Source organism: Rhipicephalus sanguineus, chromosome 10 (assembly GCF_013339695.2).
Source record: "Rhipicephalus sanguineus isolate Rsan-2018 chromosome 10, BIME_Rsan_1.4, whole genome shotgun sequence".
NCBI classification, from domain to species: Eukaryota; Metazoa; Arthropoda; class Arachnida; order Ixodida; family Ixodidae; genus Rhipicephalus; species Rhipicephalus sanguineus.
The window spans coordinates 17,568,465-17,593,519 of NC_051185.1; the positions used below are offsets into that span (position 1 = coordinate 17,568,465).

General features: G+C 47.8%; 1 protein-coding gene across 1 annotated transcript in view; it reads right to left on the reverse strand.

Annotated features, from left to right (window-relative positions):
- LOC119407146 (focal adhesion kinase 1-like) overlaps positions 1-24,922 on the reverse strand; it is an 89,569-nt gene extending 64,647 nt beyond the window's left edge. The window contains 1 exon segment of the mRNA XM_037674009.2: positions 24,729-24,922. Coding sequence (XP_037529937.2) covers positions 24,729-24,814 — 86 coding nt within the window. The 5' untranslated portion in view covers positions 24,815-24,922.
- Between the last annotated feature and the right edge of the window lie 133 nt (positions 24,923-25,055).

Consider the following 25,055-nt stretch of genomic DNA (forward strand, 5'->3'; position numbering starts at 1 on the left):
CCGCTTCCAGGGGCGACGCCAATGACTACTCCTGTCAGAGGCTTAGCCAGAAATTGATACGGTTGGGCTGGGGGGTTGAATCCCCCTTTATATATGGTCGCGCTAGTGATGCAGAACTATCGATGGTACTATCGATACTATCGATAGCTGAGTCACTATCGAACTATCCATAGTTAAAGATACTATCGATAGTGCTATCGATAGTAAGTACTATCGATAGTTTAAAATCAACAGCGCGAACTCATTGCAGAATAAATCTGGTTCCCCGCGCGCGTGGTACATAGTGGAGCCGGAGGAGCAGGCTGAAGGGCAAGAAAGTCGACATGCTTGCGTTCTTCACCAGAGTGCTTCGCTGAAACATGGTCATAAAGTCAAACTATTAAGCTGTAGCGGAAAGGAAGCCGTTACATGGGGTAGAACTGCGAGGCTTCAGTTTTATATTGTATTTGATGATTGCAAAATAAAAAAATATCAAGAACTAAGTTTGTTAATTGTAAGATGTAACTGGTTGCTTTTAAATGTTACTTTATTGATGGACATATGCCGCCATTTTCACTGCGCCAATAATTTCTCTCGATAAAAATTTCCTCATAAATTAAGCGAAGCTGATAGTAGGCTTTCGCAAATATTTTGGCAGTTTGGCCAGCCAGCAACAGCATCGTTATTCGTACCACTATGGATAGTTTGTCACGTGGTTGTGACGGTGAAGAATGCTACAGCAAGACTGGGAAATACGAAGCTCTTTTTTTTTTGGTCGAACTTGTGCCCAGAAAATCAAAACTCAGAATACAAGCGATACACGCTGCGCACTGATTGCAGCGAGAGCAAGTCGCCGGCCGTCGAGTAATCTGACAATCGGTGGAACGCTTCGTCTTTTATACATCAGTCGTCAAACGTTCCAGTGTTATCGCTATTGCTCGCGTAAGCTCTCGAGTAAACTTGAATATTCGCGTCCGGCGCGTAACCTTAAAATGTCATACAATCGCGAAACTTCCCAAACATTGCGGTGCGGTCTGCGTCAAACGCAGCTAACAGTCTGTGGGTGAAACCCGAATACATCAAAACAAAGCAATTAACACGCGTGGCAGTAATATCGTTACTAATATTACCAATGGTACTACCGATTCGACTATCGATAGTTTATCGATAGTAGTACTATCGATAGTTTGTTTACACTATCGATAGTTTCAAAGAAACTATCGATACTATCGATAGTCAATTTACCGACAGTTCTGCATCACTAGGTCGCGCACATAGACGTGCGCAGGGTTCCCCATCAGGAGGTGGGGGGGGGGCGAAGGTTCATCGCAGTGCCCCCACCCTACTAAGTCAATGTATGGGGCAGATTTCGCGCCCTCCCCCCTTTCAGGTGACTAGAAGTGTCAATGTACGGGACAAAATTTTGCGCCCCCCCCCCTCTTAGGTGATTCCCCCCTCCCCCCCCCCCCCCCTGTGCGCACGCCTATGGTCGCGCATGCGTTTGTATGTGTGCGTGTATATATATACAAAGCAAAATTTAAAATTTGATCCGGTGCTGCTACACGGTCACCTTTAATCGCGATCAGGTCCGATCGGGACCAAGACGATCGCGATCTGCGCATAGCGATCTAGCTACATGCACCAGATCGCGATTTGACTCACGTCGGCGCCAAACTCGATCCGGGTTAGGTTGGCCCGTGTAGCAGCGACGATTGTTGATCGCGATCAAGAAATCCGATCCAGATCGGCCCCTTACCGCGATCAAAAAGTACCCGTGTGACACCGGTATTAAGCCTGAAATGTGGAGTTTAGGCAAATCCATGTATTATATCCATCATGATGTATACTTCCAGCGGTAGGGATGCTAGCTAAACCATTGCGCAACGCCTGTAGCTCCTGTAGGTAGGTATAATTGTCACAGTTCCCTTGTTAGTTTCGTAGGTTAACTGACGCGATCGATGGGTCTATAGTATATTCATGCACGGGAACACGCGCTAAGGACCTTACAGAACGCGAATGCACCCAGAGACGTTCGGTGAAGAGCTTTTCGAAAGCACTCGCGGCACGTGTTGCCGCGATAAGGCGTGAGCTCGGAGGCGTTAAAGGCGTGTGTGTGGGTGGGGGTCGAATGGTTAAAAAGGAGATAGCCGACCCAAGCCAGGAAGAAGCGTATGGTTCGTTGAACCTGCGCGGGCAGTGGGCAACGTACACGACAACGGCAAGAAAGCAGAGTTCGCGCAGTGAACGTCTTTACGACAACGTAGCAGGACGCGTACATGATTACTTGGTCGGCTTAATGCGTTCATTCCTTTTCTATATCTTCCTGAAAACGTGTGAGTGAGCATATTGAGTGGTTTGCCTCGGCAAGGTGTACGAAAGAATCATGAACACAAGACTGCAGAAGCACTTGGAAGATAATAAGCACCTGCCCGACACCATGTTCGGTTTCCGTGCTGGCCTGTCGTCGCAGGACGTACTACTACAACTCAAGGAAGAGGTTCTCAGCAACGTTCCCCGCAACGGTGAACACGTCCTCTTAGCCATCGACATTAAAGGGGCTTTCGACAACATCAGCCACCAAGGAATACTGGAGGGGCTCGCAAACACCAACTGTGGTGAAAGAACATACAAGTACATTCAGAGCTTCTTAAGCCAACGCACAGCGGAGTTGAAGATCGGAGAGCTCCAGACTCCTGCATACCAACCTCCCAACAAGGGCACGCCGCAAGGAGCAGTAATATCACCCACACTCTTCAACGTAGCCATGGTCGGCCTTGCCAGAAAACTGCAGGAGGTAGAAGGGCTCCGACACGCCTTCTATGCAGACGACATGACACTCTGGACCACAAAAGGATCACTCGCTGAAAAGGAAGAGCGCCTGCAAACTGCAGCTCACATCATCCAAGAATATGTCAGCAGCGTGGGTCTACAGTGCTCCCCAGAGAAATCTGAAATCTTACGTGTATGGAGAAGCAGACGTACCACGCAGCTTCCACAGACCCATCACAAAAACTTGAGGTATACCTCAATGGAAACCTCATACCAGAGAAACCATTGATCAGGATCCTGGGCATGTGGCTGCAGAGTAACCAACGAGCCACCCACACCCTTATGCTCCTCCAAACCAGCGTCAAGGCTATATCACGCATGATATCTCGGGTGACATCTAAGAAAAGAGGGATGAAGGAAGGAGACACCCTTCGACTTGTTCGAAGCCTGGTGGTAAGCCGCATAACATATAGCCTACCTTATTATAATCTCACACAATCTGAGACCAGACCGGCCGACACCCTCTTGAGAATGGCATTCAAGACTGCTCTCCGTCTGCCGACCAGTACATCTACTGAGAAATTGATGGCACTGGGGCTTCATAACACCCTCAGCGAACTTGTTGAAGCACTTCACGTCTCACAACAACAGAGACTTGAGCGTACTCGCACGGGCCAACAGGTCCTAAAAACCCTAGGATTCCAAGCCTCGACAACGAGAGCCCAGGAAACCTGCGAGATACCTCGTCATGTCCGGGAGGGCTATCACGTTGCCCCAATTCCACGCAACATGGACCCCAACCTGCACAGCGGCAGAAGGAGAGCAAGGGCCCAATACTTCCAGAAAACCTATAGATTCCAAACTACAGCCCGTTTCACGGACGCTGCCATGTATGGGACGACGACTAAAGGAGCAGTGACAGTGGTATGCGACCGCCGAGGCCACATAACCTCTGGAGCATCTGTCCGCCCTTGCAAGATCACAGAAGCCGAAGAGCTGGCCATCGCACTTGCCATCCGCGAAGGCCTGCATGCAAACAAGCCGCTGACAATACTCACAGACTCCCAGCAGGCCTGCAGGAACTTCCTGCAGGGCAGAATTGGTGTGCCTGCGGCACATGTCCTTGCACAAATACCAAGGGAAGGCAAGGACGACTCCTACATACAGACCGTCATATGGATACCAGGCCACTCTGGCATCACGGGTAACCTGCACGCCGACCGGGCAGCTCGAGGCTTCGTACACAACCGAGCGCTCCCTACGTCGACTGCAGCGGACCCGGAGCCAGTTGACCTCCAGTATGCCACAATACTGAATTACCACAGAGGGCGACGCCTAAGGTATCCACCACCTCATCAAAAGCTTGCGACGGAGGAGGCCACTGCATGGCGTAGACTCCAAACCGGAACCTACAAAAACCTACACGCACTACACCGCATGCACCCCACATCTTACAGGGATGAATGCCCATGGTGCGGGGCCACACCAACCCTGTACCACATTACATGGGAGTGCACACTACACGACCTCGAACACCACAACATGAACACCTCATGTGAGCAATGGGAGGCACTGCTGTCCAGCCCGGCCCTCGACGACCAGATCAGGCTCGTTCAGAGAGCAGAGCGGATGGCAAGAGCCAGCGGAGCCCTGGACTAAGGGCCCCGACCATCAGCAAGGCCCCTACGAGGCAATCCACAGGAGCTTTGCCTGTACATAAATAAAGTTTGTCATCATCATCATTTCAGCGCGAAACGAACGAGGACAGAGGTAAAGAAGGAAATGTGAGGGGTGGCCCCCTTCGGGCCACCTCAATTAGCTTCCCCCTGTAATATACCTATAATAAAGTTTTTCAAGCAAGCAAGGGGCACAAGCACCAGCGCTGTCCTCTGCTTTTTTTTTTTTGCTTCTGCCCTCCGAGTGTCAGTTCTGAGTGAGCATAAGCGTCGGAAGGGGGGGGCGTGAAAGGGGCACTTGCCACACTCCCCCCCCCCCTTCCCCCATGCCACACCAACACTTGCCCCCCACACAAGCCACACCAGCGCCCCCTCCCCTTCCCCCACCGCGATGCAACAAGGGTTTGCACTTCCAAGACAACATCCTACCGACACCCATGTGAGTGAGTGAGTGAGTGAGTGAGTGAGTGAGTGAGTGAGTGAGTGAGTGAGTGAGTGAGTGAGTGAGTGAGTGAGTGAGTGAGTGAGTGAGTGAGTGAGTGAACGAGCGAGCGCACCTACGGCAATTCATAGGCGTGCGAACGGGGGGGGGGGGGGGGGGGGGGAGGCGCAAAGTGTGCCTCGTGCATAGACTTAGTAGGAGGGGGGCGCGCTGCGTCCTTCGTCTACCCCGCCACCCCCACCCCTGATGCGGAAACATGCGCACGCCTATGCTGCAATTTTACTTTGACGCGCTACCGTTCTGACAACTGCACTGCAATGCGTGTCTGGAAGGTTGAGGCGGTTGAGGGAGGTGTCTGAGTGAGCGCGTGTGCTGCGTGTTTGAAGCCGGAGAAATTAACAGCGAAGTCCAATGACTCACTGATGCCGACTACCAACACGAGCGTTTAATTTTGCAAGCACAAATATACGCGCTTCCTGGAGAGGGAAGTAACAATTAAAAGGATAGTGAAAACATGAAACCAATTAGGCGCATTCATCCCAGCCAGTCAATGACAGTGCAACAGTCATTTGCGGACATTACTAATCTCTTAGTCGGTTAGTGTAATTGACGGTGAGCTGACGCATGCACGAAGGCCCAATATGGAACAAATCACAAAAGCTTCATATATTTCGCGGGAGCGGTTATCACGGCAGCTGCGCGCGATGCGCGTCCGGTCGCGGCAAGTTATATACCCACCGCAAACATTACAAAATTTTGAATCACTGATGTTAACGGCCACACGGAACACATGTATTCTGCGAAGTATGTATATATATAGCAACCGTGGTTGATGTTCCCCGCTGACCTTGCGTTGTGCGAACTTGTTTCCGGCCCAGCATCCGTCGCGCGATCGCCTTCCGCATGACGCTGCATATATATGTGACGTCACTGTTTCGCCCGGCGTGTGAATGCGACACAAGCTTCGTTCTCTAGGGAGCTCCCCTTACAGAAGTTAATGTTATGGAAATTACGTGTTATTGATATACAATTTTTTATTGCCCTCTATAGACATTGTCTTGAGCTCATGGGCATCGGCAGGATTTTGTCACGGGGAGTGGAAACCCGCGTGGCATCGCGGTGGCGGGGAGGGGGAGCACTGCTGTCGCTGCTGTCATGAAAAATAGTTGCGAGGGAGGACTGTTCGACAATCCTCTCGCTACTCCCTACCCACCAATAAAAAAAGAAAGGAAGAAGCCCAATTTGCCGTGTACTGAGGTATAAGGCACGCAAAATAAATATCAACGCCACGGTGGTCTAGTGGTTATGCAGTGATGGAAGCGACACTTTGCTTTTTGGAGCAGATTCTGGAGCGGAAAAAATGCTAGTTTGGAGCAGCTATTGGTCTTTTCGGAGCATATGGCAAAATATTCCAAATGACTCCTGGAGTTTAAAACATCATTTAAACATCTCATAAATATTAATATTTGTTATTAAACATATTGCACATACAACAATCACTGCAAGTTGCCAGAAACAAATATTAAGCAGTTGGACGGCCACTGAACACTAAGCAAGATGAGCTACATATATTTAAAATAACAGTACTTGTGGGAGAAATAATATAAAAGCGATGAAGCTGTGCACCAAATTATGAAAGTAGCCACAATCGCATGTAACTATCGCCAAAGCAGCCGTTTATAATCGGTACGAGATCAAAACATTATGTTATTTTCATATTTCACCAAAATTGCCAGCACTGATAATTTAAAAAAAAACAGCTAAATGAGCTATACACTTTAAAATGCCAGTTCTTGCGGCACAAATGATGTCAAAGCTGATAAAGTGGTAAATGTAATCAGTCACACATCAAAGTCGTCACAGCAGAAGTTAGTAATCAGTATGCTGTCGAACAAATCTCACATACATTTCACCAAATAGTCTGCAGATATACGTATATAGTGCCAGTACTTGTGGCATTGTCAATATGCTACTAGGCAGCTAGTATGCAAGCTGCATACTAGCATATTAGGGTGATAGTATACAGCTTGTTGTTATTTTTTTAGGCTCGCTGGATGGTCACACGGCTAAAGTTCATTGCTTTCAGTTTACCAGTGCCATTTCGAAGCAGGTTCGGAGCAGCTGCTAACACATATTACACTTTGGAGCAGCATGGAGCAGCATGGAGCAGCATTTCTCTTTTGGAGCAGTCTGGAGCAACTGGAGCAGCACTTCCATCACTGGGTGATGGCGCTCGACTGCTGACCCGAAGGTCGCGGTATCGAATCCCGGCCGCGGCGGCTGCATTTTCGATGGAGGCGAAAATATTTGAGGCCCGAGTACCTATAGATTTAGGTGCACGTTAAAGACCCCCAGGTGGTCGAAATTTCCGGAGCCCTCCACTACGGCGTCTCTCACAATGATTATAAAAACTGCGCTATATAGTTACTGCGAAATACGAAGTTAGGGGGGAGACACGAAACGAAGTGGACGCTGTGTCTTCCCCCGTGTCTCCCCTCTAACTTCGTATTTCGCAGTAACTGTAGCGGAGTTTTTATAATCATGAAAAGCCAACTAGCCCAATACCTCACTTTGTCTCTCATAATCATATCGTGGTTTTGGGACGTTAAACCCCAGGTATTATTATTATTATTTAGTGGCGTGATCAAATTTGCACTTTACTAGCGCAAAGCTTATACTATATAGGAGTATGCATGTAAAGAATAAGTTCAGCCGGTAAATTTAGATATTTACGTCTTTTACGCGGGATTTCGACTTAGCACTATAATACTCCACCACTTCCCCCCCCCCCCTTTTTTTTTCTTATTGAAATGCTGTGAGGAAATTTAGGCGCACAAATAAGGCGCCGGCAACTCTTTAGCTCTTGAAGGGATAGGAAAAACTACACACGACTTTCTCACAGCAACACAAGGAGTAAGAGGACAGGACAATTAATAAAATTTTAAAAAATTGTCATACAAACTTTGAACAGTGCCATCAGGACATTAATGATGCGTTGAACACACAGGACACAATTTAACATGATAATGTAGAAGAAAATGTTTTCGTTCGTGTTTTATGCCGGTGTCACACAGGCACTCTTGATCGCGATTAGTGCCGATCCGGATCTGATTTCTTCATCGCCATTAACAATCGCCGCTGCTGCGCGGTCCAAACTCTAATCCGGATCGAGTTTGGCACAGACGTCAGTCAAATCGCGATCTCAGAGCCAGATCGCGCTGCGCAGATCGCGATCGCCTTGATCCCGATAGGGTCTGATCGCGATTAAAAGTGACCGTGTAGCAGCAACTCATCCGGATCGAGCTTAATTCGGATCGGCCCTAATCGCGACCAAAAGTGCCCGTGTGGCCCCGATATTAACCGTGCCGTTTTCTTCGATGAAATCTGCCAAGTCATTACCGTATCCCCATTTGGTCTGCAGGCGATGATTTGAAATATAGCTTTCGAACAACCGCTTCTCTCAAGTAAGCAGCCGCGTCGTTCGACCACTCCCCTCTATATCTCTCTCCCTTTTTCTGTCTCCAGCGTCGTGCAGTTGTCAAAATCAACGACGGCGTGCAGCTACAGTGGCTAGAATAGGGAAGTGTGAAGACCGCGCCGCCTGCGCTGACGCTCTCCACCGATGCCTCGACCGGCGCTGTCTAGGTGGCGCTGGTTGTAGCTTACACGTCGCTCGCTCGGCTCGCTGCAGCGAAGCTGCCATGTCAAGGCTGATTTGTGGCGGATATGGTTTTGTTTGCGCCGTAAATTTACTATACTATATTGCTGGGCGTAAGTGTCTCATAAATAAATGAAATTCGCGGCAGATATTATCAAACATTATCACCGTATGGTATGACCGTACGCACAGTATCATAAGTGAAGCTTTACATCGTTCGCAAACATCGCGGCCAGCTAAACTTGCCGCTGCTTGTGATCATTCCTTGATGCTGAGAAATGTAACCGATTAACATTTTGAGGGGATTGCCATTTCACAAGGTTATACGCAACCTCAAGAAGCACGAAAAAATGCTACTATGACATCGATATTAATTTTCTTCATATTGTTATACAGATAGTTCTTAAGGATTTAATTATTCTTGCGTATTCACACTGAAAATATATTTCAGTTAACAACTGCACAGAAAATCGGAGAGCATTTCACTCTTCTCACACGTTTTATTTAAAGTGGGAGGCATCAAAGTAGGGAAGAAAGCTAGCATCTTCCTCTTGCAGAACTTTTCTGTTTGTTTAGAGGTTTCGTGAAGAAGTGAAGCCGTGTGAGAACAAAAAACTTGATTATATGGTGCTCGTCAGATCTTGCTTGTGCAAGTCGCACCCTACGGATGGTACGGTCTGCATTGAGTTAGGAAGTTCAACTATAGTGTCCCTTTGGAGCTTATTATAACTGAACCACAATGTGAATGTGTCCTCCAGTGCCTCCACAAATGAAAATAGTTCCGGTGACAGGTACAAAAGCCCTCCAACATCACAGAATGCTGCGAATGACGCAAGATCCTTATCTGCGTTCTCGAGGGATGTGAGCAGCTGTTCAAAACAGTCCCGGCATTTCGTTGCCATAACTTTCCTCCGTGCCACATAGCCGGCCAAATAGTACACCAGTCTTCCGTCACTGACTTGCACAGGATACACATGGTCAGAAAGGAGAGTCGATGCCTGTAGTAGACTTGAACTTTCGTCCAGGTTTCCAGTGTCCAGTAAATTGTAGACATGGATGGCCACTTCATCAGTTCCAACTAATGACGTAAGTATGTCACCTGCACAGTTGCCCGTGCCTGCTGCTTTTACCAAATTGTAAAAGCTAAGGGAATTCACGGCAGTAAGGAACTGGGTCGATGTGGGATATGATCAATATTGCACCCGGATAACTGACGAATTATGCCGAATAGCTTTTCGATTGGATCTTGGCGATTGGAACGACAGCATTCTTTTCCAAAGGCTTGTCTGCTCTTGGTATATTACGCTGCCACTGCTGGAACAAATGGTCGTCTTTCGGGACTCCAAGCAATGAATGGTTCTGCTTGCACGATTTCTACCCAGTTGAGCATCTGGGCACAAAACAGTGGCTCTGACGTCTGCTCGTGGCACACACCCCGCAAAAGACATAACGTAAACATGACAAGGCTGTCCGACCAGCAATGCAGCACGAAAGAACAGCGTAAACATGCAAAAGAATCACGTTTGACCGGCGAGTTGCAGCGTTGAACAACGTGTTCAGCCTGAGAGCCTGACGTGTATACGACAGCGCGCGCCACCTAGCGGAAACATCGTAAGGCGGCTTCACTACCTCCCATTGCAGCCGCTTGGCGGTGATCACACTTCTAGTATTCTAGCCACTGTAGTGCAGCGGCGCGCTGTGCATCGCCGGGGGTTTTGACGACGACGTCCCCGCCGTAGTAGCCCTGGGGCGTCCTTTGATGAGCGGAGATTGGAGATGAGCCATCGCTTCCCGCTTTCGCGTCACGACTCTCTTTTAACTCCCCTCTGTGTGAACTCTCTCGGCAAGACCCCGGCGGCGAATGAGCGAGGCTTTTTTCTTCTCGCTTTTCGCGGAACCGTAAAAAGCGGACTTTGCCAACAATATTAGCCTTGACACGAGCTAAACGGTGTCTCTTGTCCAGTAATCGCAATCGTGAAAGAAAGAAAGAAAGAAAGAAAGAAAGAAAGAAAGAAAGAAAGAAAGAAAGAAAGAAAGAAAGAAAGAAAGAAAGAAAGAAAGAAAGAAAGAAAGAAAGAAAGAAAGAAAGAAAGAAAGCGAAGTCTTTCCATGTGACTGGAGTATTACAAGATAACCTCAATAAAATAAAGTGAACAAAATTAACTTCCAGGCAAATCTTTCTTTTTTTTCTTCCAACAAACCGCAACAAAATGGAACATGGTATCCCATGATCACGCGGATGTCCAAGTCCGGTGACTAAACTCGCTTCATGGACGTAAATGGCGAGGAGTCAATCACGTTATTCGTTCACGAGTCACGCAAACGAGGATTTTCTCCTAAATTTCTGAAAGCGAGACATTCCTGACAAAACGGTGTCTAGCACGAGGTTCAAGATGGTATGGTGTGCTGGGCTGCAGTTGGTGCAACATTATAGAAGTATGAGCGGAAAAGAGCAGGAAAGGAAATTACATTCAGCGTCGGTCCAGCAGTTTCCTTTCTCTGCCCGCTGTTTTACCGCTCATACTTTTTTTACAATAGCTTGAAAACTCATACACAGATCGTATGACGATTAAAATCGGTCATTTCTTTTACGTACGAATCTCACGAGCCCATTCAGTAGCGTGATTGTTTTAAGGATTAACATGCTATCGAGCGACCTCCGTGGATATGACGTGACGAATGATACAATGTGACTTAGGACGACGAAAAAAAAAAAAAAGTGACAGTTTTGCAGCAAGGGCGAAACAATGAATGCAACAGCAACAAATTGGGATGGACCGTAGCCATGGGGGGGCACCGAAATGTTGGTAAAATAGGTGTATTTAACAAAAATAAATAATAAAAATAGGTGTTTTTCTCAAAAGTCAATGTTTTCTACAAGTGCCCCCCCCCCCCCCCCACTCCGAAAAAAATCCCTGGCTACGGGCCTGCTATCAGCTAACGCCCTTTGGATCCGATCTCGCGTAACTCTACAAAACGCTGACATAAGGCAATCCGGTCACACCAAAGAATAAGCGGCTTTCGTTCTGTCACGCGCTTCAACGCGAAGTAAGCCAGGCTAGGAGCCGTCTACTTAAAACAGCGAAGCAGTTTGACGATGATTAGTGGATTTGTATGGCGCGAGGGCCAGGGTTGGCCAAAGAGCACCATGTCTTTAGCGAAGCTGCTTAAGCTATCGATAACTTGTGCTCCGTCGTCGAATACTCCACAGGCGGGTTTGGGGGTTGGGCAAGTCCCACTACAGAGTACAGCTGGTGCAAGCATTAAAACTCTGCTCGGCGAAGTGGAGTATATATGTATGTATGTATGTATGTATGTATGTATGTATGTATGTATGTATGTGTGTGTGTGTGTGTGTGTGTGTGTGTGTGTGTGTGTGTGTGTGTGTGTGTGTGTGTGTGTGTGTGTGTGTGTGTGTGTGTGTGTGTGTGTGTGTGTGTGTGTGTGTGTGTGTGTGTGTGTGTGTGTGTGTGTGTGTGTGTGTGTGTGTGTGTGTGGCGCGCGACCGAGTCATCGCTCTAACGTTGGCGTGGAATCCTTCAGCAGCCGTGGAGAATGCGGCTCAAAAGACGACACTCCCTGCCGTCTCCTCCACACTGTAACACTTCCGAGTAACGACGCAGCGGGAAGCCAGTCGCGAAAGAAAACGTAGCGAGAGTGCCGCGACAGCGACCACATGGTGACCCCCAGCTGAGATGGGATCTGGCCCGGCCTACAAATTCCCCGTAGCATTACGAAAAGAAAGAAAGAAAGAAAGAAAGAAAGAAAGAAAGAAAGAAAGAAAGAAAGAAGAAAAAACGGCCCTAGCGGAGGAGGCGAAAGTGTCGCAATGAACAGTACAGAAGGCGAGGAGCGAAGGAAAGAAAATGTGAAAGAAAGGAAAAAAAAAAACAATGCTTTGTGAGTGAAGCCAACCCGGTCTATCCGGCGCCACGTCACTTTACGACAGTGCGCGCTCAGCCGCTGCGTCACGCTCAATTCGATGTACGAAGACATTCGTTATATCGATTGCACAGGACACAACAATGTGTAGCGAAGCTTTCATGCAGTTTCCATACTTCGATAAAGCAAACACACGTACACCGATGTTTTTTTTTTCTTTTTATCAAAGCAAGCCGTTATTAATTAAGCAACCGTGGATACAGTCATGGATGCAGGTATACGGGCACAGGCAGCAATTGCCTGTTTCGTTGACCTCGTAAGCGTCGTTTTCAAAACAGATGTGAGACTAGAAAACCATTACTTGAATCACTGGGTGTGCTTTCGCTGCGCCCCGTTCACACAGCTTGATGGCGCGGGTTCGACGCCCTGCCACGGCGGCCACATTTCGATGGGGACAAAGAACACCCATGTACTTAGATGTAGGCGTGCCTCACAATCATATCGTGGAATTTTGGCACGTAAAAACCTCAGCAATTACAATTAAGTCGAAAGCCTTAGATTCATCATCAAACGCGAAAATTGACCGGCGTCAACACGAGTGATGCTAGAAATCATCGTCACGTGATGACGTCATCATGATTTCACAGATCCCCAAAATTTGTGACGTCATTGTGAAGTCACAGGGACGTCACTTGATGACGTCATCACATTACGTCGCAGCATGGTCAACGGTGGGCCGATCACGGAGGCAGTGCAAAACCACGTTAGGTGCCGAAAGCTTTCGGAGGGGGGGGGGGGGGGGGGGGGGGGGGGCAGGAACAATACATCGCCTTCCAGTCGTCTTAGCCGAGAGCGTGACAGACCCTGCGAGATTTACTACTCCGTTCACACCTGTACCTATGGTGGTTCACCGAAGAATAACGACAGATAACTAACCCGTATCGTTTAGCGCATTTCAAATGCCCACACATGACACAAGGGTAGCAATCAATTGTTTTAACAGACCATCAGTTGTCAACAAACGTATATGAGCGGAGGCTACTGGGATTTACCGGTGTTCTCATCTGAAACTCCATACTGAATTGTGTCTCCATATACCGACGAGCGCAGCGACGGAACTTCCGGTCGTCACCACACGCGGGAAGGTCGGGTTATCTGCGCTGAAACGTCACCGTGTGACGTCATACCATCGCTGAAAAATTTGAATGAAACCGAGGGTTCTGCCTGAGGTTGCGCAAGCATCGCAATTTTGCCAGTGTCAGTGGTTGTCCCGTGTCACTCGGGGGTTCAGTAACTCGCGCCGTACCGCTTCGCGGTTATCACTCATTTGCCAGCGTCACTAAACTGATAGAGCCAGAGTGGTACTAGACTGCTCACCCGAAGGTCGCGGGATCGAATCCCGGCCCGCGGCGGCCGCATTTCCACGGAGGCGAAATGCAAGGGGCCCCCCTATTGGTCGAAATTTCCAGAGTCCTCCCGCGCTACGGCGTCCCTCATAGTCATATCGTGGTTCTGGGACGTTAAAGCCCCGACAACTACTAGAAAAGCAATCAATCGATCAATCACACCCCAGGCCAGGGAGGAGAGACGCGCTTGCGCGGCTTCGGCGGCGTCCCGTAAACGACATTTGTAACGACATTCCAGCCACGGCGTAGCCGTGTAAAGAGCCAAGACAAGCCGAGGAGGAGGGAACCGCTCCGATGAATGCAACCACTCATGCCTGACGACGCGCGCGGGGCACAACGAGAAACAGGTTTATTACCACGTGTACTCCACACACTCCGGCGAAAGAAAGCGCGCCTCGACGAGGAGGCACACGCACGGCCCTTTAATAAAGAAAGCCGGTCCCTTTCCTGAAGTGTTCGTGGAAGGCCGAAACGTCCTCTCAAAGCGACACGGAGTACGGCGACGTCACCTTCACGGATGGCTTCGAAATAAAACAAAGTATTGTCCATGCCGCCATACAGGGTGTTTTAGCTAACCTGTACAAAGTATACTTTTTAATTTCGCGCACTCTTAAAAAAGCTGGGGAAAAAAAATTAAAACAGGGCAGTTATCATAGCATATATGAAAGAATCCGACGTTGCTGAACAGACGTTACAACTTTTCCATTCAATATTTTTCGCTAGGGTTACTATTTTGAAGATTAATTAAACGATCTTCGTTAATTGCCCAGCTTATAGTATCGGCAGTTCTTTTAGCATGGACGAAATATTAAGAGGTTCCGGAACAGATGCACTACAACTTCTACACTGAAGATTTTTCGCGAGAATTACTAATTAAAATGTTAATGAAGCAATATGTGTTAATGACCGAGCTTGTCGGATTGGGAAAAAAATATCCTGACGTGCTGCGTACGACTCGGAACAATACTGGGCCAGTTCGACACAATGCCAGCAGTCGCTAATGTTGCCCAACTGTTAACTATCCGCAGTTAGAGCAATGCAATGAAATAATACATGTCTACTATACTGTACCGCTACCTCTGCTGCGCTCGAGGGCGCGGGTTCGACTCCCGGCAGCGGCGACAGCATTTCGACGGAGCTGAAATGCTAGAGGCCGGTGTACATAGATTTAGGTGCACGTTACGGAAGCCCTGCTGGTCGAAATTTCGGAGCCCTCTACTACGGCGTCCCTCACAATCATATCGTGGTTTTGGCACGTAAAATCCAGGCTGCTATTATTATTATTATTATTATTATTATTATTATTAGTAGTAGTAGTAGTAGTAGTAGTAGTAGTAGTAGTAGTAGTAGTAGTAGTAGTAGTAGTAGTAGTAGTAGTAGTAAAAGTATTCATCTATCTTACTTGACCATATACGCTTCGCACGCTATACAACAGTTTTCCTCAGGAAAGCTTGCACAAACTTTGTACAAGGTTAATATACCAATTATATTTTTTATTCGTGTTCAGTGTTTCTCTAACGTTTCTGTTTTAATGTCCCATCATGCCGCCGGTGCATAGTTTCGTGTTTCAGAGATGTCAATAAAGTTGGGGGTCGAGCCAAGCTGCATCTTATAAACTGCAGCGTACCGCGCGCGGCAGCACACTTTCCGAGTCCTATTTCCGCAAGTCATTCTGCGCGCGCCGGGCACTAATTTAGCCGCGAGTCGCTCGTTTCCGCACGAAAGTGGCCTAGCTACGCCCTAAAAAACACGCGCTATGCAGAAAGTGCGCAAGCTTTTATTCCTATATAGACAGTCAACGATCAAACGCCAGCCGGAAATTTGAGGCCCTGCGTGCGTACGTTCCAGTTATCCACATGGTCTTTCGACTACGTGGTGCTAACATTCTGAAGAAGAGAAAAAGAAAAAAAGAAAAAGGAAAAAAGAGAGAGGGCAAGAACAACGCAATAGCAAGCGCAACAAAAAAAATTCGCCCAGCTTGCACTAAGTCGCGCAAAGCTGGGTCACAGCAGAGCTGGTGGGCACCCAGCTGGCCCTGGCTTGGCTTGGCTAGGCTTTTACCCTCTCCCCTCTTTCTTTTTTTCCCACCCCTTGTTATGCTATAGTATACATGGCTACGCTTGCTCTCTCTATTTTTTATCTTTTTTGTGTTTGTTTCTTCCTATCTCTATTTCTTTCTCTGTCTATATTTTTCTCTCTCTTTCCTTCTATTTTCGCTTTCTCTTTCTATCTCCTTCCTTCTCTCTCTCGCCTTCTATCTTTTTCTCTTTCTCTCTCTATACTCGCTCTCCCCTCCCCCTCACCCTTACTTCCCTTTCCCACCTCCCTTGCTATATTTACTATACAAGGCTATGCTATGCTCTGATAGGCTAGCGTGCCTGGATAGCCGAGTGGTTACGACGCTCGCCTTCAGATCGTGGTGACGCGATCGAGCGCGTGCCGGCTCATGGTGATGATAATTTTCGATCTACGACACACGACAAACCTCGACTATAACAGCTCTGCTGTAAAAAAAAAAAAATACTGATAGCCAGCACGTGACGTCACGGTCGCAGGATCTTAACGTACTGGTACTCCAATATTGGTGGCTTTGATGACGTCAAGGCAGCATAATCGCGCGACGATTATCCTGCTTCAATGTGATAACGACGCCGCTGGAATGTCTTTTTTTTGTTTGTTCGTTCGTTTTTTGGCCTGTGTGCAGGAATGTAACGAAAGAAACTGCATGCGATGTACTAATAACATATTAACAAACTTTTTGCCTTACAGGTTGGTACTCCGAAATAACGGTTGCAGTGACGTCAGTGCAAGCCTGTGCAGCTGAAGCTGATCAGCGTCATTGTCGTTGTCAATGCGAACAGCATGATAGCACAGCCACTGATCTGGCTAATATGCCAAAATCATTAAAAAAACAAAAAACTCACAGGGTCCCTTATGCAGACACCTAAGACGACTCGAAGGCGAAATACATTTTTTTTTTCTCAGTCGATGTACTGATCCTCCCCTGCATCCCTCCGTTCGAAATATTTCTGCACCTAACGTGGTTTTGCATTGCCTCTAGGATCGGAGGCATTGCAAGCTTTCTGCACCTCATCTGGTTTTGCACTGCCTCCGTGATCGGCCCACCTTTGACCAAGCGACGATATGTCATGTGATGACATCATCATGTGACGGCATGTAACGTTACGTCATGATGACGTCCCAAATTTTGGCGATCTGTGACGTCATCACGTGATGATTTTTTTTACACCCCTCGTGTTGACGCCGAGGTCAATTTCCGCGTTTTAATGAGGCATCTACAGCTTTCGCCTTGCAAAAAAAAAAGACGTGGCTAATACTATTGTGCACTCACTCCGCTAGATGGCGTGCAAAGCCCACCTGCTCGTTTCGCGATACGTCGCAAGCCCTGCTTCTAAGATTAGACACAGATCAGTGTATATTTATAGACCAATCTTCATTACCATGTCCCACCTTTAGCACAGTTCCGTGCGGTAATTTCTGCAGCAAAGCCAATACGTCACGACGAGCCACGCGAAAGCACCGACGCTCAGCACCAGAGCACGATGTACTTATTTAGACGGGGTCTATCAGTATATACAGAGTCGCGAGGTCGCGTCGTGCGACCTGTCGAGAGGTCGAGAGCGCGGCCAAGACGACGTCGACCCTGCCTCCCTTTCCAGAAACGAACTCGCGACTCGCATTATCGACGACGCAACTGCGCGGGGCAGGCAGGCATCGGGCGACTCGCCGCCGCTGCTCCTCGTACGAGACAATGGGTGCAGCGTCGTCTACGCGAAAACAAAAGAAAGAAAGAAAGAAAGAAAGAAAGAAAGAAAGAAAGAAAGAAAGAAAGAAAGAAAGAAAGAAAGAAGAGCGGATAGAACTATAATAGATAGGGCCAGTGGCCGCACTTGGCCGCCTGCGCAAATGACCACTGCGTGGCTCTCGCCAAGGCCAGGCCACTGGCCAGCGGCGCGACGACCCCGCCGACGACGATCGTCGAAAAAGAGTTCGCCGTCGAACAATGAAGGACGGCACACACACAGTGGACGTCGCTGACGTGGCGCGTGGGTTCGTTCGCGCGGCCGGCATGGCGAGCGGCTGGCCGCCGCCAGTCTGGCGTCTACAAGCGAATGCGTAAGAACGCACGTAGGAAGGAACGAATGAACTTAAAGACGAAATGAACGAACGGACGAATGAATCAACGAAGGAACAAAGGTAGGAACCAACGAACGAACTAATGAGTTCCCTAAGGTAGAAGTTCACTAATGTAACAAATGCAAACAAAGGGCTGGACTTCGCATGCATATATGTAGTGAGTGAGTGAGTGAGTGAGTGAGTGAGTGAGTGAGTGAGTGAGTGAGTGAGTGAGTGAGTGAGTGAGTGAGTGAGCGAGCGAGCGAGCGTGTGTCGGTCACAAGTCTAGAGATTCATTTTCTGAAAAAAAAAAAAAAACGGTGCGCGAAAAAACGTAAAAAGAGAGAGAGAGGGATGATACACAGCGCTGTGTGCCTTCCCTCTCTTTCTCGTCCACGCTTTTTTTTCTGCGCTGTTTTTCTTTAGAAAATGGATATGCACCAACTAGCCCAACTTGCCATTTTGTAAAAAAGTCTAGAGATCTCTAATTGAAAACTATAGACCGTTTTCACGGAGAGGAGGAGCGTAGCCTCAAACCGGTGTATTTTCACCGCTTTCTCTCTCTCCACGTCGGCCGACCGCTGCCGCTGGTGTGTGCGGATTCCCGAATTTTGCACTGCGTGGTGCGTGAGAGGTCAGCATGTTTCCATTTTTCGACGCTCTGAAACAATTCTACTGCCGCAAATCGAAATGTAGGACGAGAACAGGTCGACAAGCTACCACTGCGCTGTGTTTGGCTGCGGCAACAGCTACGGAAGCCTGAAAGACTGGCAGCCAAGGCATGCGAAGTGCACAATGTTTTTAAATGACTTCGCTTTTCTCAGGTCGCATGCCTTCTTCTCCGACAAATAGTATATTATTATATGTGGTGTCGGCACTTATGGTCATTTCTCCAAGTCACCACACCAGCTTGTGATTGTGCTTGGGTGCTGGTACACTTTATCATCTGCACCAAAGAGAACCAATGTCAAGGCTGACGATTAATGCACAAAATGTTTGACCAAGAGTTGTTCTCATGAACCTCTCTGATTTCTATGCTACAGCACATGATTTACAATGCCTGCGGCTAGAAAATGTTCCATCTTAGTGCGTGCAATCTCGAGATTATTGAATGAGCACTTTTCAATCTACATGACAGAAAGGCCCGCATGACATGTGTTCTTTGGCGTAGGTACGCGTTTCTAACGTTTCGTCGAGAGCACTTTCTTTCTCGACTTGTCAATTTTGTGACGATAACTGGGGTAGCGTTATGACAACTGCACTTTTTTTTTTTCGCGCGGCAGCCTGGGTGTCGTGAATAATCGGCCCACGTTTGCTAAAGCCAGGTCGTTACCCGGACACGTGCGCTCGTCGTAATGCTTCTGAAATACTCGCCAGAAAACAAATTGACAATAATGTTACCAAAAACGAGCGCCCTTTCGGCGTATCGCTAGTGGCGGCGGCTCGCGCCGAAACGAACTTATGCCATGCCACGCTTCCAGATGTGCAACAGGCTTATTTTTATTTTATCATCGGTGTTGTTTCTACGCCGAATTCTGAGCTCACACGTCGTACTTCTGTTCCTTATCCTGTGCAAGGATCAGAGGCCACAAGCTACGACGGCGACACGAATAAACACAGGCATCGGTGTTTGTGCTCCTGTCGTTCCGTGAACATTGTATTGCAACGTGCCAAGCGGAACCAGAATGGTCTGTTAGGGATTAGAGTTATGTTGAACTTGAATAATCACGGCACGGAAACCCGGGAGCCATCTTAAACACTAATGCGCGCACCTAGCGCGCAGCCGGACAATGGCCTACGTATTCGCTCGTCTCCATTTACGTTTCTCCGATTATACTTTGACAGTTGTCCTAAATGTTAACGCTCTTTTATAGCGATTATTCCAAGAACCTCACCCGGCCAGCTATAACAAAACATACAAAGCAATTACCAATTTACACATGCTGCTTAAGAACTGCATTGGCGTTATTCTCATCGTCGGCGCTGCTGCGGGAACGTCTCGTGGGCCGCCGCTGCTTGCTGTTTCAGCCATTTTGAAGCTGACAGCTTAGTGATTATTTATCAGCGCCTTTACACTCGAAAAGTGTTGCCCTGTTTTGCCCGTGTACCGCGAAGAACAGCAATACCTTGTGAACCGAGCGCATACGCTGCATACACCGCTGCGGAACCCCACACACCGGAAGGGCGGCGAAACGTCGCAGACGATAGACGGCGCTGCGGCGGTGGAGAACACGTCCGCGATAGAAATAAGTAAGAGACGGTTAGAGTATTGGTGGCAGAAAAGTAGAGATAAAGAACAAAAATAAATAATGGGGGAAAAATAAGGTCATTTTGCCTTAAGAGGCAGAGAGATGGACCGTGAATTTATATTTTTTGGTATAATAACATAGATTTAATCAATGTAGATAAGGTATTAGGCCAACATGAAACAAGGAAGCTTTTTTTTTTTTTTTTTTCTTCGAGCCTGGTGGCAGACATGTCACCGCCCCGTTTTAAAGGGGACGCTCATAGCATCCATCCATCCATCCGCTTTAAAAATGGCAGCCTCCTTGTGAAATTGGTGTATAGAATCAAGCCTGACCGGTAACGTATTCCTAGAATAGCGTTAACTGTTTTTTTTTGTTTCTTATCATTTTTGCGTGGTCAAAGAACCAGAGAGAGAGAGAGAAAAAAAAGAGGATAAAGTATTACAAGACATTGCAGCATGGTGTGAAATACAACAACTCGCCAAAAAAGCACCACAATTACGTATGGTTATAGAGACGCACCTTGCAGGGCCCATCCCATTGCAGTTCAAATTAACGAACCTGCCCTATCAAGTTCCGCGCCGGAAACTGAGCACCGTGGTAGATTTCGAAGGGAACATCGATGCACCGAAGCCCGATTTCGCGAAGTGTTAGATGTAACGAACGGCCTTCGATTCTCTGGCGCACACTGACAGAGACAACACCTCCAAGCGATGAACAAAGCTAAACGTATACCTCGATTTAACGAAAGCGCATTTGGCCTTTGTATATCATGTCACTGTAATAGCTGTATATACTAAGAAACGTAGGTGTGTCAACGTATTTCTTTCATACTTCGTGACATAAACTTAAAAGAAAGTCAAATTTCAGCATTGCAAGTACGCTAAGCACAGGCACCGTACAGTGGTCAGGCAAGCGCGCACTGAATACTGCATGCAAAATAAAAGATACACTGCAAAAAAATGCCTTGACAGAACCAAGCATATTTTATTAGCGTTTTTTTTTTTTTTTCTATCCCCATTCTCCGTCTCGACTCAGCCACATATATAAATCCCTTCTCGCGCTGACGTCACGGATTACGTGAACAGCTGACAAATGGCAGCACATTAGAAAACAATGCAACGAACACTGCAGGATTTTTTTTTCCCGTCTTCTAGAAGGAAGCACGGGGGAATAGAGATGTTTAATTTGTCACGCAATGCACCTGCATCCCAGTTATACAGAACGGGTTCAGCTAGATGATCCTAATTTTTAGTGTTTACGTAGATGAGCGGCGTTGTCCTTAACATTGCATTATGTTTGTATACATTCATAGTGTATTTTCTTGCAACTAAAAGTATCTTTTTTTTCTCTCTCTCTTTCTTTCCTTTCTACTCTACGTAGTTTGGACTGCTAAGTAAGGTGACAAACTGGGCTAGTTTGCATCGCGAGGCGATAGCAGCGCGAACAGAAACGAACACACGAAGAAATACCGTTGCTTCGTATCCATGAAGTACCATATATAAACAAAAATAAATAAATTTCAGTTTAGTCAAATCAACGTTCACTTGACGCACGCAGATGAAAAGAGCTTTCGACACAATGGCATTCGCTCCAATAATTAGTTGCCTGTATTGTTCCCCCAACCCGTTTTATTATTGTTTTTTTTTTGTGTGCTAATGTGAAAGTTTTTGTTTCATTTCTGTGGTTTTACGTGCCAAAACCACGGCGTGACGACGACCCACGGAGCAGAGGGGGAAAGGGAGGGAGGGGGGTGTCTCGGGGTTTATTCTGACAACCTCGAGTCCTCAAACGCGCACCTAAATCTAATTACACAAACACCAGAACAGTGATTCACGCTTGTCTCTTTCGTAAAAGGGTTTTGCGACGCAAAGAACGACCAGAATCAGCAAGCACACGAACAATGCATGGTACTTAACGGCGCGAAGACGGGACTAAAGAAAAAGAAGAGACACATACGAACAGTATGTAAAGCAAACAATTGCGCAAATCTCACTGTGGACATATTCAGACCAGGGCGAACTACGGAAGAACAAGACAATGAAGACCACAGTACAAGGCGCTGAACTAACAACTGGCAGATTGGCAGTAAATTTGACAGTTGTTAGTTCAGCGCCGTGTCCTGTGGTCCTCATTGTCTTGCGCTTCCGTCTTTTGCGCTGCTTTAAATTATAAATATGAACCTTACCCAACTCGCCAAGCCTTACATCGCAGTGTTGGCATGTACGGTCATGAACAATATGAACGGGAACACAATTCACTTTCAGAGAGTCATATCGGCTAACCGCAGTTGGCAAGCGCAAAAGTGTTCATAACACTAAATGCTCTAGTGTAAACGCACCTCTTGCAATTCAATAGGTCACATTCGTATCGTTATCTTACGGGTAATACTTGTTTATTCACGAATTCAGTGTTCCCCTTCATATTGCCCACGACTGTATATAACTAGCCCCAACAGCAGACAGACGTTCGTAAGTTTATTTTACATTTGCTCACGTCCCAGCATTTCTGCGCATACTACTGTAGCTACAACCCGGTTACATGTGTGCAACGGTGGGCTTGAATGAAGCACGCAAAAGAAAGACCGGTTGACGCAATCTATCTGGCACGTCTTACGCAGGTCGACCCGCAGACGTCTTGTAGACGACTCCGGCAGACGACCCACGGCGGAAGCCGGCGCGAGCTTTTGTCGTTGTGGGTCGCAAAGCGTTGTGCAGTGGAGTAGACGACAGCCGTGACAACTCCGATGCGGCAGACAAGATCGCAACGGAACCATCGCGCGGGCAGAGGGGGCCGGACGATGCCGGCAAAAAAAAAAAAAATACAAAAAAACTAAAAGCGAGCAGCGACAAAGAAACTGCCGAGCGCCCCACATATCCCAGAATATGCTGCACCTGCTGCTTGAGAGAATGCCGCGAAGACACGAGCCGCGAAAAGAGGCCACGGTGCGGCAACGCGCGTTTGCGTTATCTCTGCGATAAAAAGATCTTTATTATCACTGTCTTCAACGGACGCATCCTTTAAGCCTGAAGATAAGGAGGTTCCCGGTTGACCCCCCCCCCCCCCCCCCCCCCCCGGGTTCCCTCGCAAACAAGGTGTTTCCACAGTCAGGTTCTGGGGTTTTACGTAGCGAAACAACATCATTAAATATGAACGCCGTGGTGGGGGAATCCGCATCATGTTTGAGGCTCTTTGACATAGGAGGCGTTGGTTTGATCGCCACCCGGGGTTCTTTAACCTAAACATCGCAACCACTGTGACGTTTATTAAAAGTACGCACGGTTGTCGTGTATAGACTGCTAAGACTCCTGCGAGTGTACTTGACTGCTAAACCGCAGGTCGCGGGATCGAATCTCGGCCGCGGCGGCCGCATCTCGATTGAGGCGAAACGCTAGAGGCCCGTGTGCTTAGATTTAGGCGCACGTTAATGAGCCCTAGGTGATCGAAATTTCCGGAGGCCTCTACTAACGGCATCTCTCATAATCACATAGTGATTTTCGGACGTAAAAACCTAACGATTATTACTATTACTCTCCCGCGAGTGCTCCGCATTGTTAACTATTAACAACGGTGCACAGATAATGTGTTCGAAGTGAGGGCGCCCGGTTAAATAACGAAACAACTTTTTCAGACGTGTAAACACATTTGACTTCCAAAACGACGATGCGATGCGAAACGAAAACGGCACGCAATGAGTTGACAAAAGCGCCCAGAACGGTGTGTCGATAATGTCAGATGACGTTTCGGGATAAATGTGTACCTTCCTGAAAATAAATAATAACAACGAAGCGTTGTTATTGTTAGGTTCAGCATTCGTGCATATGACGATGGATGGGAATACCGCGATTGGTGATCGAGTTATCCGGTGTTGACTGCGCCATCAGTCCACCGAAATCAAGCTCTGTCACCAAGTCAAAACTCCACGCAACAAATGCAACAGTGTGTTCTTCGCGGTGCTCAGCGTCGAACTTATACAAGCAAAAAAAAAACGGCCTCGCCCAATTTTACTAGAGTGAGGTTCGGGCCACGCTTTTCCCACGTATAAACAACATGCCGTTATCAAAAACAAAAAAAAAAATAAAAAGGCAAGAAACGGAGTAGACATTGAACCCGGCTGGGGCTCAAACAAACGATGCCCTCTCATCAAGACTCGCCTAGGAGGAGCCCAGTGTAATCTCCTCCCAACCAGTCGAGGTCTGGCATCTCGTCGAAGGGACGGCTTGGATTACATCGCAGTCCCCCGCCCCCACAGTCACATTTCGGTGTAGGGGACCTCACCATCCCGAAGTTGGGGGCTTGGCTGGCGTCGCGTCCAATGCGGCGCCGCATTCACAACATCGTACCACCGACGCTATGCGCGCACACAACGCGAGATCAAACGTATCAAAACGAACACGGCCGAATGCTCCGCCCAAGCACGCAAATCGGAAACACACGCGCAATTTCTGTCACTTGTCTAAAAATGGTCTGGTTTAGCAGTGTTTCCGACAACAAGCAGCGTGATGTGATCGCTCGTTTCTCCCTCGTTCTCACCTGGGACAGACGGTCTTCTTCTTCTCGAGCGTCGAAAAGCGGCTCCCCGAGTCGGAGCTGGAGATGCTGTGTCCACGCGAGTGCATTCAGAGCATTTGGGATGCTTTTTTTTCCATCAACCTCCACAACACGCATCCGTGCGAAAGCCACCCAATCCGTGCGGCTTCTCAAAGATGTCCACCACCGCACGTCAATCCCAGCGGGCATTGCGGCACGTTTTTCTAGACAAATAACCCACGCAAAACACCTTGAATTTTTTAAGTTTTTGTCGCCATCTAGTGGTAACAAGTAAAGTTAGTTTATTGTTACGACGCAATATTTTATATA